Source organism: Pangasianodon hypophthalmus, chromosome 8 (assembly GCF_027358585.1).
Source record: "Pangasianodon hypophthalmus isolate fPanHyp1 chromosome 8, fPanHyp1.pri, whole genome shotgun sequence".
In the NCBI taxonomy this organism is placed as follows: Eukaryota; Metazoa; Chordata; class Actinopteri; order Siluriformes; family Pangasiidae; genus Pangasianodon; species Pangasianodon hypophthalmus.
This window is the reverse complement of record NC_069717.1, coordinates 7,237,198-7,251,655: the sequence shown is the minus strand read 5'-3', so window position 1 is coordinate 7,251,655 and position 14,458 is coordinate 7,237,198. Positions and strand designations below refer to the sequence as shown.

At 38.6% G+C, this 14,458-nt stretch overlaps 1 protein-coding gene across 5 annotated transcripts in view; it reads left to right on the top strand.

The window, feature by feature from the left end:
- Positions 1-14,458, top strand: part of pde4d (phosphodiesterase 4D, cAMP-specific) — a 139,111-nt gene that overhangs the window by 106,565 nt on the left and 18,088 nt on the right. For all 5 annotated transcript variants that reach the window (XM_053236478.1, XM_026928265.3, XM_026928267.3 and 2 more), the window contains exons 2-6: positions 4,814-5,005; positions 5,471-5,507; positions 5,799-5,875; positions 6,284-6,333; positions 11,681-11,793. In XM_053236478.1, coding sequence (XP_053092453.1) covers positions 4,814-5,005; positions 5,471-5,507; positions 5,799-5,875; positions 6,284-6,333; positions 11,681-11,793 — 469 coding nt within the window. The remainder of the gene's footprint in view (positions 1-4,813; positions 5,006-5,470; positions 5,508-5,798; positions 5,876-6,283; positions 6,334-11,680; positions 11,794-14,458) is intronic.

The following is a 14,458-nucleotide window of genomic DNA, read 5'->3' as shown; positions in this document are numbered from 1 at the left end:
TATTCAGAAAGGAAACTTAGAAGAAGTTTGGTTACAGCCAAATACAAGGTTGCATTCCTGGGCAAAATGACCTCTTTTATAACAGTCTGATTTATTTTAACTGGCATGGCGTGTTAACTCTAATGCAACAACTTGAACCCCATTACAAATGTGCGAGGCTTACAGAGCCATTGTTCTCAGTGTGGGGTCCCAGGAGCCACAGGGGTCTATGAAGACAAGCCAAGAGTTCTGTGGTTTAGTTGTGGAACAGTGGTGGAACCCATTATGTCAATAAATAATGTCAACTGGAATCTAATGACAATTTTGATTAAAAAAAAATTGGTTGTATGGGTGGAAAGTTCAGCAATTAACAAAACTCTGGCTCCGATAAATAGCAAGAAATTATTGTACACATTTAAATAATGTGCATAATATTTTGAATAGTTTCTTTCTGTATTAAAGGGGTTTGTGAATTATTTTACAGCTAAGGGTCCCTGACTGTAAAAACTTTAAGAACCTCTGTCTGCTATAGTCTCCCTGGCATTGTTTTACATTTATCACACACAGAATACTGTATTAATAATAATGGGGAATGTGCTTATACCTGCATCAAGGCCATTCCAGCCAATCAAAGTGATTTTGCTGTTAATTCTAATCCAGCTCTGTTAGACGGTAGGTCAGGGTCAGGCTGCACTGTAATCAAATAGAGAAGACATTTTACTCGGTGTGCACTCCTATCAGGGTACAGAGGTCTCAAGGTGAAGACACTGAAAGAACAAACAGTGCTGTGTTTTAAGCCAGTCAGATTGTTTATGTGCGTGAATGTGTAACATAACCCAGACTGAAGCATGCAGTAATCCTTGTTTGAGGGACACAGGGAGGCCATCACTTCGTACTCACTTGCCAGTGATGAAGTGCATTAAAATGGAGAGAAGGAAAAGGAGACGGAGATAGAGAGAAGGAACGGCACGTTACTTTCTCCTCATGCGCATTTTGTTCATGTCAAAGTTTCAGTTATTAGTTTTAAAGGTGTGGTGTTTTCTGTGGAAAAGCTGCAGCTTCTCTGAGATCATTCTGGGTTCAGTGATGCTCCTGAGAAACCGTTGCTTGATTTGTGTTTTAGTGAAGGCATGAACATTTTGGACTGATGCTACGTCGATGTTTCAGTTTAGATTGATTATAGGTGATCAGTAAGGAATAAAACATGACAGGCTGTGCTGTTGTTGGAAAATAACCAACAACAGGGTGGTGTGCTGCACTTCAACCCCAGAGTTGATAATGTTCTAACATCAGCATGACCTGAAGTGTTTTGTTCCTCTTATATCACAGCAATTTGTGAAGGATTACCAATTTTTCTTTATTAAAGAACGATGCATCATACTTGTTTGTCCATTTATAGTTGCATATAATGTTGTGAAACATCAGCAAAATAAGTTAGTTCCTGTTATCAATTGCATATACAAGCTATAAACAGTTGTTCCCTCACCAGCCTTAGTTTTTTTCTCTCTGTTGAAGTTAATAAGACAAAAAAATGCAGCTTGCCTTGATACCAGATAAACTGGAAAGTTCAAAGTCCTCTGTCATGAAGATTTTTCCATGTTGGAAAACTTATTGACTGCTACAAAGCACTGACACTCAAGACTTCTTCCATTAACTGTAAATAAATGTTTAAGATGATGAGAAGTTTATGAGGTCCACCATACAAGTCCCTGTGAATTATCTGTTCCTGTAGGAATTTTAACATGTTAATACAAGTACATTAATACAATCTTGTGATTTGTCCTGCAGCCATAACTACTGTCAGAGCTGCTTTTATAGAATTTAAAATCAATACCTTCTGACCAGTCAGGTTTGAGAGTTCAAGAGCTCTGTGTTATAACAGAGTATATAAACTATTTTCCCTGCAGAAGTGATGAAAGAAGCAGAATAATGAAAGTATTCTCATCTGAACAAAATCACAGGTGAATTCTCTGGTTATATCAGCACAGATTTGGTGATTTTAAGCATTCATTTGTGATATAGACATTGTTTTATGCCTGTCTATAATATCAAATTTGTCTTCATCATATGCTCTTGTACATATTTAAATATGAATAGAAGTGTGTGGTATCACAACACTGACATATGCTCTATATGTCTTTAACTGTACTGCTGACTGAGAGAGGTTCTTCGGTTTGTTTTCTCGTAAGATTGTAAGTAGAGGTAAACTCATTTATTAGGTTTAAAAGCTCATCTTAAGGGAAACACCAAAGCCAAAAATGAAATTTTAACAATTTGCCAAAATTGCTGCTCTAGTGCTGAACTGGAGCTGTAAAACTAAGGACAACACAATCTCTTTTTGAATCACTTTGCACCAACTGAAGCCCAACAATAAAATTTAACTCAGAAATGTAACTATAAATAAATATATATATATATATATATATATATATATATATATATATATATATATATATATATATATGTGTGTGTGTGTGTGTGTGTGTGTGTGTGTGTGTGTTTGTGTGTAAATTTGTGTGTATATATAAGCCTTTTAGCTGCAGTGTGGAAGCAAAATTAAGGCACCAAAAACGTCTTGCCTGAACATGTACGGTTCGTTTTGTTGCTAAACTACGCCATTAATGTTGCTCATTGAAGAAAAACGACAAAAGCCGGCTCAGGCAAAATGCAGGTGGTTGTGTAAGACGATAAGGCTTTGCAATATGGCTCATAGTAGATAAGTTTAAAACGCTTAAATGTTTTTAGCAAAAGTTTTCATTGAACTCAGACTTAACACTAGTTAAGCCTGCCGTCATCCCCATAGTAATGACGTCCATGGAGGACCCCTGCACGTGGACACATTTCATTTTCTCAGCACTGCCTTGCATTGTTTAGCTTTGTCTTAACACATCAAGGTGAGTGGATTAGTCAGTATTAGCCAATAGTGGACTGAGCTGCACCCGTCTATGTAATCACAGTGACTAGAAGCCTGAGGTCTGCCAGTGAGGTAAGTGAGAGACGGAGAGACGTAATGCCACGTCACGCTCTACGTCAAGCCAGAGGGAATCCCAGGAGCTTTGGGATTGTACTAATGCTCTCTGGGTGTTCTGGGTCAGCCCAGGTAGCTGCGCTACGGTCGATCACCAAGGAGACGCACACCAGTTGCGAGGAAGTGCGTCTTAGGAAGATAAGCACAACTATTAAAAGGCAGTAAACTTCACAGCGCTGACATCTCCTGCAGTGTTTGATTACACAGGAACTTCACTGCAGCAGTAATAACCCTTTTAATTATCACTGAGAGTGTCAATAGTGTTCTTCTTCCCCAAGTCTGCAGCATATGACATGTTTTGAATTTAAAAAGAAAAGTGACTGCATTTGAGAAGGTGAATGCAGTTTTTTATTGTTTTTTTTTATATTGTTTTAAAAAATCCCATGCCTATATAAACCAATTTATTTATTAATACAATTAATAAAAATTATTAATACAATAATAATACTATTAATACAGTAATACTATTAATAATTTACCTGATTTGAATGCCATATCTGTCACACATGTATGGACATCACTGGTGTCCTAATTTATCAAAATCATGATGAATCATTTTGATTCATGTTCTATCAAATAGTGTAGAACAGGTTTGCACTATCCTGAGTATTTATCACAATTATTCAAAAAGTTTAGTAGCAAAAGATTTCTAATAGTTTTATATTATTTTAGCATTTTATCAAATTAACTAAACAGGATACAGCCTCTATTTCTTCAGATGTTTAAATCCTGATTAAAAATAAGCTCCTTAGTCACACTGCTGCTTAGTAGATTTAATCTTAAGCTTAAATATATATAATTAATTATACATCTACTGTGTATTTTCCTTTTTGACTGTCTAGCCTCTAGATTTACAGATGAGCTATTTTGTATGACAGTAGTGAAATGTGATGCAGGATATTGTTTTGTAGTGCAAGTTGCTGAGTGGATGCTGGTTAAAACAGGAATGACTATTTTTCAAAAGCACCAGTGGTATAAGTTCCCTAAACAAAATATTTGTTGCATCCACTAATTATTATTATATCTGTGTATTGTACAATGTCAATAGGACACCTGGACGTATGGAAAACAGGGTCATCAGTTGTTAGCCAGGCTCTGAGGTTGCCTTTTGTGTTTCATATCCAAACACAGCACTGACACTCCCACATTCGTGGATTACAAATGGGCCTGCAAAGTCATCAGACCTCAATCCCATAGAAAACTTGTGGGTTTATTTGGAACATTAAGTATGAGGAAAGAAGAGCATGTGATTTTTTTTTTCCCACATGACACACGTGTTTTTTTTTTTCCAAGAGCTTATGTAAGGAATAAAACACAACAGGACATGCTGTTACTGTTACATGCTGTTCGCTAGTTTCTGTTATCACTTATGTTATTGCAGCTATGAGTAGTCATTCCCTCACCAGCCTTTCTTTTTTCTCTCTCTCTGTCTCTCTTAAAGCTCATAAGACAAAAATGCATCTTGGAAAAACTTAAAGTTTTACTTCTGACTGTTTCAAAGCGCTGACACCAGAGATTGTGTGTTAAATAAACATCTCCTTACAGAGTGTCCACTATACAAGTCTAAGTATGACTTGTTACTATAGAAACGATAATGGAACTACTGTCAGAGCTGTTGTTATAGAAAATCAGTCACTGCAGTATAATATATTTTGTTTCCTTTTTTGCTTAGAAATGTTTATGGAATATAAAATGATGCAGTTTTTTTAGGTTTATATTCTATCCTGAATATATCCGTGTACCAAAAAGTACAAAATATCCATCTTTATTCAAAGTGTTAAGTCTATTGCTGATGTGTTTTCGCAGTTTCGATGTGGATAATGGCACGTCATCAGGACGCAGCCCGTTGGACCCGATGGCCAGCCCTGGGTCAGGTCTCATCCTGCAGGCCAACTTCGTCCATAGCCAGCGGAGGGAGTCGTTCCTGTACCGCTCTGACAGTGACTATGACCTCTCACCAAAGTCTATGTCAAGAAACTCCTCCATCGCCAGTGACATGTGAGCAGAAGCACTAAAGAACAGCACTTTTTGATATAGCGTGTACCTCATAGCAGTGGTTCTCAGATTATCGAGTTCTTATAGTTATTTGTCTTGAATGGAATGCGTCTAAGCCAAACCTCGATAACTCAAAAACAAGTAGCCTATAAATAACATAATGTGGATGCCTCAGGAATAAATAGCTCTATGGTTCCAGAATATTATTGTACACATGTAAATAATGAGCCTAATATTTGAATAGTTGGATTATGGTAATAAAGTATATCCCTGGCTACAAAAAGTTTGAGAACCTGTGCTTTATATTGTGTAGCATTAATTTGATTCAATCATTATTTCAGTGTGATGTCTAGATTTTCCATTTAAAACTATAACATTGGATCATCCAGTACATAGCAGTTATTGGTAAACGTGAATGTTTGCTGATATCGACTGTACTCATTAAAACTTGTTTTTTCCACTCTGTAGACATGGAGATGACATGATTGTTACCCCTTTTGCACAGGTAAGTCAATGCCGTAGGTTTCCACAAGTCAAAGCCATAGGTTTCCCGTACTGTAAAGCACCGCTGCATTAAGGTTTTAGGGATTTCCCTCCTTTTTTTGTCTTTTGTCTCAAGTCAGAATTTAGCTCAGAAGTTTGCTTCTGAACATCATTAATTACTGAATATTATTAATTTTGCAAACCGTGTTGGCTGAATAGTGAATTCGTTACCAAATAGCATTTATCTTTTAGTGTTACAGTATGCATGTATCTTGAAGTCTTGTATCATGTTTTGTTATGTTCTACCCTTCAGGTCCTGGCTAGCTTAAGAACAGTACGGAATAATTTTTCAGCACTGACAAATGTACAGCAAGAAAGAGCCTCCAACAAGTAAGCGAATCAATCAACTGATAGACTTATTAAATACACCCTGATCCTGGAATAACAGGACCTGCTGCTTTTTTGGTGCTAGGATAAATATAATCATGGTTCCACTTGAACTTTTGATAATGACTCAATAAATAAATGGGGAAGGAGAAATATTTATACGATAGTTGCGGCTCTGGAGCCAGTTCCTCATTGTTAGTGCATAACTCTGATACACAAAGCTTCAAGAACCTAGTTCTATTTTTTTTAGCACTGTTTCCAAGTGAACCGACATTTTTACATATTCATAGTGTCCAGTGCAAATGAGCAGCAGCTTAGAGTTTTCCTGTTCTTTGGAATTTAAAGTTTAATGGTGCAAAGTTTTTTGTATTACATTTTACATATTTTACATACTTTAATTCTTTTCATCAGGAGATCACCCATGTGTAATCCTCCCCCCATCACAAAGACCACATACACAGGTGCGGTATCTTCAGCCATTCTTTTAACATGTTGTCATGTTTCCTGCGTGCATGTGTGTGTCTGTGTGTGTGTGTATATATATAAGAAATTTGCCTGAAACAAATCTGGTCCATTTGTTGCCATGATGAATAGCATGCATGGTTTCCTGGCCAGATGTGTAGTCTGAAACTTTAAAACAGGAGGAAGTGTGAGAGCACCAGGTTTTCAGTATGAATACAGCAGGGCCACCCAAAGTTTATCACACCTGCATACTCTCCTTATCACAGCGCTTCATGCCACATGCTGCTACAGCATTTCCCACTTTTCTTCTCTCAGTCCCACTCCAACTTTCTTCAGTCATCACTGGAAAAACTGAGTGCAGTCCTGCTGCTGGAAAAGCACTTTAATAACACAGTAGCAGGGTTATTACAGTTTAAAAATGCAGTCTAAAACTATGGGGGGAAAAAACATCTTTCCATTACGTTAATGAATAAAACATGAAGGGCGTTTTCCTATTACAGGAAATTAACCAATGACAGGGTGGTGTTTTTTGTTATGCTACAGCAATTTTTCTTTTTTTTAAAGAACAATATATTGTATTTTTTTTATCAATTTACAGTTAGGTTTCATGTTTCATGGAATATCCACAAACTAAGCTGGTCCCTGCTTTCTTACATTATTACACCTATAAATTGTCGTTCTCTCAAAGGTGATAAGACAAAAAAACTGCAGCTTGCCAAGTTACCAAGAATCTATAAACCATTTGACAGTTAATGCACTGACACTGGCGTCTAGGTGCGTTATTGGCCTTACTTGGTTTATTTAAACCATTATCAACTACTACAAGTGTTTATTACTTTGTTAACAGAACCTTTAGGAATAGTTAATTTTAAAGTTCATGGTTTGTAAGCTGGAGGGGCATGGTGGCTTAGTGGTTAGCACTGTTGCCCTGCACCCCTGTGCTTCTAGACTTTCTTGTCTAGAAATAAATAACTAAAATTGAAACTAAAATATATAGATCTGTATGAAAAAATAATAAGTAAAGACACAGTAAAAGCTAACTAAAACTATACTGAATTTCAGATGAAAATGAAAAATAATTAAAATCAAAATTAATTTTTAAAAGAGTCTAAATATTGTGGAGTAATTGTGAGGATTTGTGAGAAGAGAAACAGTGATTAAAAGTCTAAAGCAAAGAGGCAGTTTGTGTATTTTGTATAAGATTCACTCAGCTAGGTGTTCCTATAGACGGAAAGGGTCACGCCATCAATACGCCTGAAGTAGGATAAATGTCACAACGGTATAGAAGCGAGTGTTGAGACAGGTATTACTCATGATATCTGGCAATATTTGATCAACAACTTTCTTTAAAAGCAATAAAAGTGTTTATTTTAAAGCTTGTTACCCATGAATGCCTAAAATAACTGCTGTAAAATCTCTCTGACACCAGAAGCCAGACAGAGGCTGTGATAAGAAACGGCTCTCCACTGACTGATGGACTCATCGATTTATGACACACCTGTCATTGTATTGATTAGCTTATGTTCCTCAGGCTATTTATAGCACAGTTAAAATAGGATCCTGGAGTAGAAATGAGGGCTGTGATGTGGATGAATATGCATCAGGCAACTCAGGGGAACAGCAACAATCTCATGTCAGCATTCTCTGCTTATATGAGCACAAGGATTAGGTCAGGGGTGTCACACTTCAGGTCCAGCAGTGTCCAGCTGCAGCCCTGCTGAACAACAGTATAAAATGCTGGACTGGGCTGAAAAAGTCCCTGCACGGCCTTAAGAAAATTGCTCTTTTAAAAGAAAAATATGACTAATATCAGCTTGCTAATACATGCCAAAAGACTTAGCCATATATATATGTTATTTATGACAGCATTAAAAATGTCGATCAGTTTATTTTCACCAATAAACTTCCACGTAATGTTGACATTACCTACCTCATAAATACTAGCTAATGTTAACTAACTAAAACTTTGTGTTTTGGTTAATGTTGGTTAGCTAGCTAACTTAGCCATCATCACCCAGTTAACTAACATTAGCTGAAGCACTAACCTATAGCTAACACTAACTGTATATTAAGTAAATCATTCTTAGTGGTTACAGTAAATTTTTTTATGCTACAGATAAGATTATATTTGGGAGTATTATACTAGAAGTACAGGCAGTATATAGTACAGACACAGTTTGTGATTTCCAAGCAGTCCTACCAGTTTAGTTTGTATATGCTAATATCAGCTTGCTAACAACCATTGAAAGCCTTAGCTATCTTTATGGTGTTTAAAATATAATTATGAAATGGCAGCATTATAAATGCATGTTTTTTTCACTAACATGCTTTCACTTAACATTGACATTTTCTACTTCACCAACACTTGGTATAGTTGCTAACTTAGCTAACATTAGGTGTTTTTGTTAATGTTAGTTTCCTAGGTAACTAAACATCCTTAGCCAGCTAGTTAACATTAGCTGAAGCACCAACTTGTAGTTAACACTAACTGTATATTACATTTTAAAAAAATTTATGCCACAGCTAATGTTATATTGAGGAACATTGAACTAGAGATACCGGCAGTCTACAGGACAGTACAGTCACAGTTTGCAATTTCTCAACAGCCCTGCTGGTTTACTTTGTATAACTAAGCTAACATGAGCTTGCTAACACACAGAAATACTCATTTTAAGTTAGCCAACTTTGTGTAATTTGAAACATAATTATATAACTACAGCATAACTTATACATTAAAAGTCTGTCTATTTTCATAAACAAGCCTTCATCCATAAATACTAGATACCTGATCAGCCCTTATAAGTTGGTGTTTTGGTTGATGTTAGTTAACTAGATAACTTTAACCTAACATTAACTAAAGCACTGTGCATTATATATGCACACAGTACACCCATTTCTGTATAGCTCTTTTAGAAAAAAGTGTGTTAGTTAAGTAGTTAGCTAACTTGGCTATTATCAACTAACAAGCTAACATTAAATAAAGCACTAACTTAATAGTATGCAAAAATACAGTATATATTGTAAATGTATATTTTTGTAAAGATCCGTTAGAAAGAAGTGTTTTAGTTTAAAACATATTATTACTCCATCTAGACAAAATTCTTAAAGAAATAGTTTAGCCAGTAATTACCACAATTTTCCTCTTATCCTAAAGTCACGCAAATAATCAGGAAAGGTTTGGTTCTGGCATTTGCTCCTTTAGTTTTGCACTACAGCTACAAGGGTCATTTTTCTAAGAGGTAATAAAAGTCTGTATCACCTAAACTCTAGCTCCAGTGCATACGCAAAACTTCAGGCACCAAACATGTCTCAGCTAATCATTTTCAGTTAAGGGGAAATTTGTTTGGATGAACTGTTCCTACAAATTGTGTTCTAAGCAGGTGTATCACTAAGAGTTTAATGCTACAGAGTTTAATGTAATGCTACAGGTAATGTTATATTGATGAACACTGAGCCAGTAGTATATTCAGAGTCCCCAATCCGGATTGTTGTGATCCAGTCCGGAATATCTTAGCAGCCCTGCTGTCCACGGAGCCAGTGGCCTCGCTCGTGCTGGTGTCTGGTGTCGCACTAAGCATGAGAAGAATGCCATTGACGTCAGTGCAGTCCCTTTCAGAGAGTGGCACCCCAGTCCTGCGTAGCAGAGAGAGAGAAGCAGAGTGAGAGAGACAAAGAGAAAGAGGAAGGAAGGAGGAAGGAAAGTGACAGGGATAATCCGAGCTTTGTTAGATGAGTGACCATGTGCTTCTTGTGCTTCATGTCTCAGACTTGCACCTTACACATGCTTACGTGCACTACCGTTCACTAGCACTCTTACCAAACCTGAGTCAGGGATCATTTTAGTACAAGTTCACTATGGCACATAGATATACTGTATAAATGGTGAGGATAAGTGATTTTTAGAGAACAGAGAAGTATCCCACAGTTTCATTTGAATTGATCAAGCAGAACTTGTCACGACTTGAATTTCGAATGTATTTAGAAATGTATTTAAAAGAGTTATAATAGTCTTCAGAATAAGTGAAGGGTTGATGGCCTAATACCCTGCACATTTATACATTGTATATTACATTACATGTATATGATGCATCACTGTGCTCCCCAAGGAGGTTATTTAATTAAAGGAGGAAAATATCTCCCTATACTTAGTTTAATTTAAATTCTGATTTAATTTTTTTTTTTTTTTTTTTTCCAAAAAAAAAAAAAATGGAGTGTCTAGTCAATCATATGTACTATGATCCTTTGCAGAATTGCCCCCTACCATAGTCCATAGTCCAGAGACGGGAACACCATGGCTCCATTTAGGTGCTGTTTATCTTACTTACTGAATTATATTTGGTGAAGTTGGATTCAGTTTTGATCATTTGAACATAATTATAGGACCATATCCTGTGCATTGTATGCAGCAAATTCTTCCTCTTGTTTCCTCCTCATTGAATCCTGTATACTCCAAGCCATGGTTTGGTTGCAGCTTGCTCTATCCTTCCACGGCGCAGCACTGGCAGCCTTCAGGCTCCTGTTTTAGAGGGAAGCTCTGCTCACGTTCGGCTAGCGACGCGCCACGGCCGCCCCCCGCACACACAGGGCATCCGCCGCACTAGCACACACACACAGCTGACAGTCTTTTCTTTTTTTTCCTCTCTGGCTCTTTATCCCTTATTACTGCTGGAAGACTAGAGACAGAGAAGAGACCGGTCATCTGTTGGCGTCAGCCTTTCATACACTGTGTGTGCATGTGTGTGTATGTCTGTGTTGCTCAGACATCATGCCTTTAGCCGTTGTTCTGGGCTGGTCTGTATGGATGTAAAGCTTGTGGATGTAAAGCAGGAGCTGCTGGGCAGAGATGGGCCTGCTCACGAGCAGCAAGCAACTCCAGCACTGGGACACTCGCTCTGCGCTTAACAGCACATTGGACCTTAGATCACTGGATACATCGCTCTGTGTATGTGTGTGAGTGTGTGTGAGTAAGTGAGTGTGTTTGTGTGTCTGTGTGTATGTCTGTTTTGTCATATGTACGTGTGTGGCCCCTTTACGTGTGTGTTTTCTTTAGGGATATACTGTTCCCATGAGGTTCGACTGCGGCCTGTGGCTTCACTTTGCCACTTGAGGATTACCATTCTGACTGAGGTTCTGTATATTTTTACTGGGGAGGGTTTTTTTTGGCTCAATTTGGGAGCCTTGACGTTCACCGTGGAGGGTCTGAGCACAGCATGAAGAACCACCCATGCATCCAGCCAGGACACCCCAACATGGCGCTGTATGGCCGTTTGGGCCCTCTACTGGGAGCCTCAGCTAGTCCACTGAAGGGCCTCAGAACTGACCCCTCACTCCCCTCTCTCCCCGCAGAAGAGGCCTACCAGAAGCTGGCCACTGAGACGCTGGAGGAGCTTGACTGGTGCCTAGACCAGCTGGAGACCCTGCAGACCCGGCACTCGGTCAGCGAGATGGCCTCTAACAAGGTAAGACTGACACCTTTTTGCTTTACTTCAGCTGGGGGTTGATTGGCTCTGGTCATGGTTGTAATGCCACAGAGTGGTCCAGGTGTCATAGAATGGTTCTTGTGAGGTTCGTGAGTTACCCTGAGCTATCTTTCAGTGTTTGTTTTCATGTCTCTGCTTCTGAGTCCCCTGTTTACTCATCAGTTTCTCACAGGCCTCTTTGTTTCCTACTCCTGGGAATGTTTTATTAAGCCATTAACAGGTTCAGTGTAAACCTTCATTCAGTCACATTATCTTTCATGTTTAGATCGACTGGTTTGTGACCTTCCTAATGCACTGTCCCTGGTGACACATTTTTGGAGCAGCAGCATTACCTGTCAATAACCTCACAGCACATTGTGTCTGTTCAAGGCCTGGTTGCTCTGTGTGTGTGTGTGTGTGTGTGTGTGTGTGAGTGTGTGTGTTTGTTTGTTTGCGCCATTCCGCACTGCATAGTGAAGCTCTCGGTTCTGTAAGCCCAAGCCTTGCTCTGAGTGTTTACAATGATGGAAGAGAAAATCGCTTGTCTGCTGCACTGAGCATGCTCACACTCTCCATCAGGGTCTTAGCACACATGCAGCATGCTAATCAGCCCCAGCCAGTCAGCTGCGCCACAACACCGCCGCCGCTCAAAATCCCAACGCTTACAGCACGCCACTGATGCTGCACATACACGGCCGAGGATCTTACAGAAGTGGTCACCTATTAGTGTAAGGGCACCTAGCATTCACGTCTTGTTGTTTCCACTTCGACTGCCTGTTCCTTTCCCCATCACGTATCCATGGTAACACACAAGGCCTGTCAGATTGCTTTGTTGCTCAAGCCCACCAGCAGCAGCAGCACCACAACACAAATCCAGTATACGGTGTCAGTTTCAGTGTCGCTTTTTATTGGTGCTTTATTTTTCATAATTAAATACTTTAACTGTTTATGAAGAGACAAACTGCATGAGCATTTTCCAATGATATGTGTGTAAGTTATATATACCTATAGGTTGTTTTAAAAGGGCCCCATAATATGTAATTGAGTAATGATGGAGGGATGAAGTGTATGCACTAGACTGAGAGTGTTTCTAGAATTTGGTTCTGAGCAATGGACAGTAGAAGAATGTAGAATACAAAAGGGTGGATTTGTTGAGTTACTGTAAAAAGATTATCATTCATTCATTCATTCATTCATCTTCAGTATCAACTTTATCCCAGTCGGGGTTGCGGTGAATCCGGAGCTTATCCCAGGAACACAAAGCTTGAGGCAGGAATACACCCCAGATGGGATACCAGGCCATTGCACGGCACCACGGACACACACATTCACTCCTAGCGGCAATTTAGCATAGCTTATTGACCTACTGACATGTTTTTGGGAGGTGGGAGGAAACTGGAGGACCCAGGGAGACACAGTGAGAACATGTGAAACTCCACCCAGACAGTAACTACAGCAGAGGATTGAACTCAGGACACTGAAGTTATAAATTACACAACATTTTAGTATGCCATCCTTTCACTATGCCAGCCTTTCAGTATGCCAGCCTTTCAGTATTTTAAATTTTATCCATCACTGTGGACAGTAGTGCCATTTTTGGAAAAAAAAAACTGTCCTGAACTATTTAGTTGCTTCTATGTATTTAGGAGATTACCTCAGAAGTTCAGCTTTGGTACTCAAAAAGTGTTTTTACAGTCGAGATTTTGGAGCAATGTGTTACACAACGCTCTCCACCACCATCAGCAAAACACCAACTCAGGGAATATCTTTGTTTTTGCTAAACCCTGAAGACATTTGGGTTTGAGATCAAAAGATGAATATGAGGCGATATATCAGAATTTCAGCTTTCATGTCCTTATACGTACATCTAGATGTGTCAAGCATGGTGGAGGTGGAGGAAACATGGCTTAGGCTTGCATGACTGCTTCTGGAACGGGCTCACTAATCTTTGTTGATGATGTAACTCATGATGGTAGCAGCAGAATGAATTCAGAAGTCTACAGAAACATTCTGTCTGCCAATTTACAGTGAAATGCATCCAGTCTAATTAGGAGGAACTTCATCATGCAGCAAGACAATGACCCAAAACACACTGCCAACACAACAAAGGACGTCATGAGTGAAAACTGGAAGGTTTTAGAGTGGCCAAGTAAATCACCAGACCTTAACCCAATGCATGCATTTCACCTCCTGAAGAGGAGACTGAAGAGAGAAACCCCCAAAACAAACAAGCCTGGAAAAGCATCACAAAAGCAACCAAATATTAAGTATTTTTTACTTTAATTTACTATCTTTTCCAGTACTTTTTCTCACATAAAATTGGGTGGTCTGCCACCAAAGGTGACATGTTCTAAGTTGTTTAACACATCTACTGTACATGTAAATATCAGGAAATGAAAGAAGTATCAGGAAATTCTGATCTGTTGTCTCATATTCATCTTTTGATTCAAAACCCAAATGTTTTCAGTGTATAGCATATACAAAAGAATTGGCCTTGCTGTTCTAATACTTTCTGAGAGAACTGTATGTATATATGGGTGACATTTTGGGCTTACACATATGGGAACTCTGTAACATAGTATGTTACCTTCCACAAAGAAAACTGGTTTCCATATTACTGGCATTCCCACAAATAATATTTGATGAAACCTTAACCCTGTAGAGA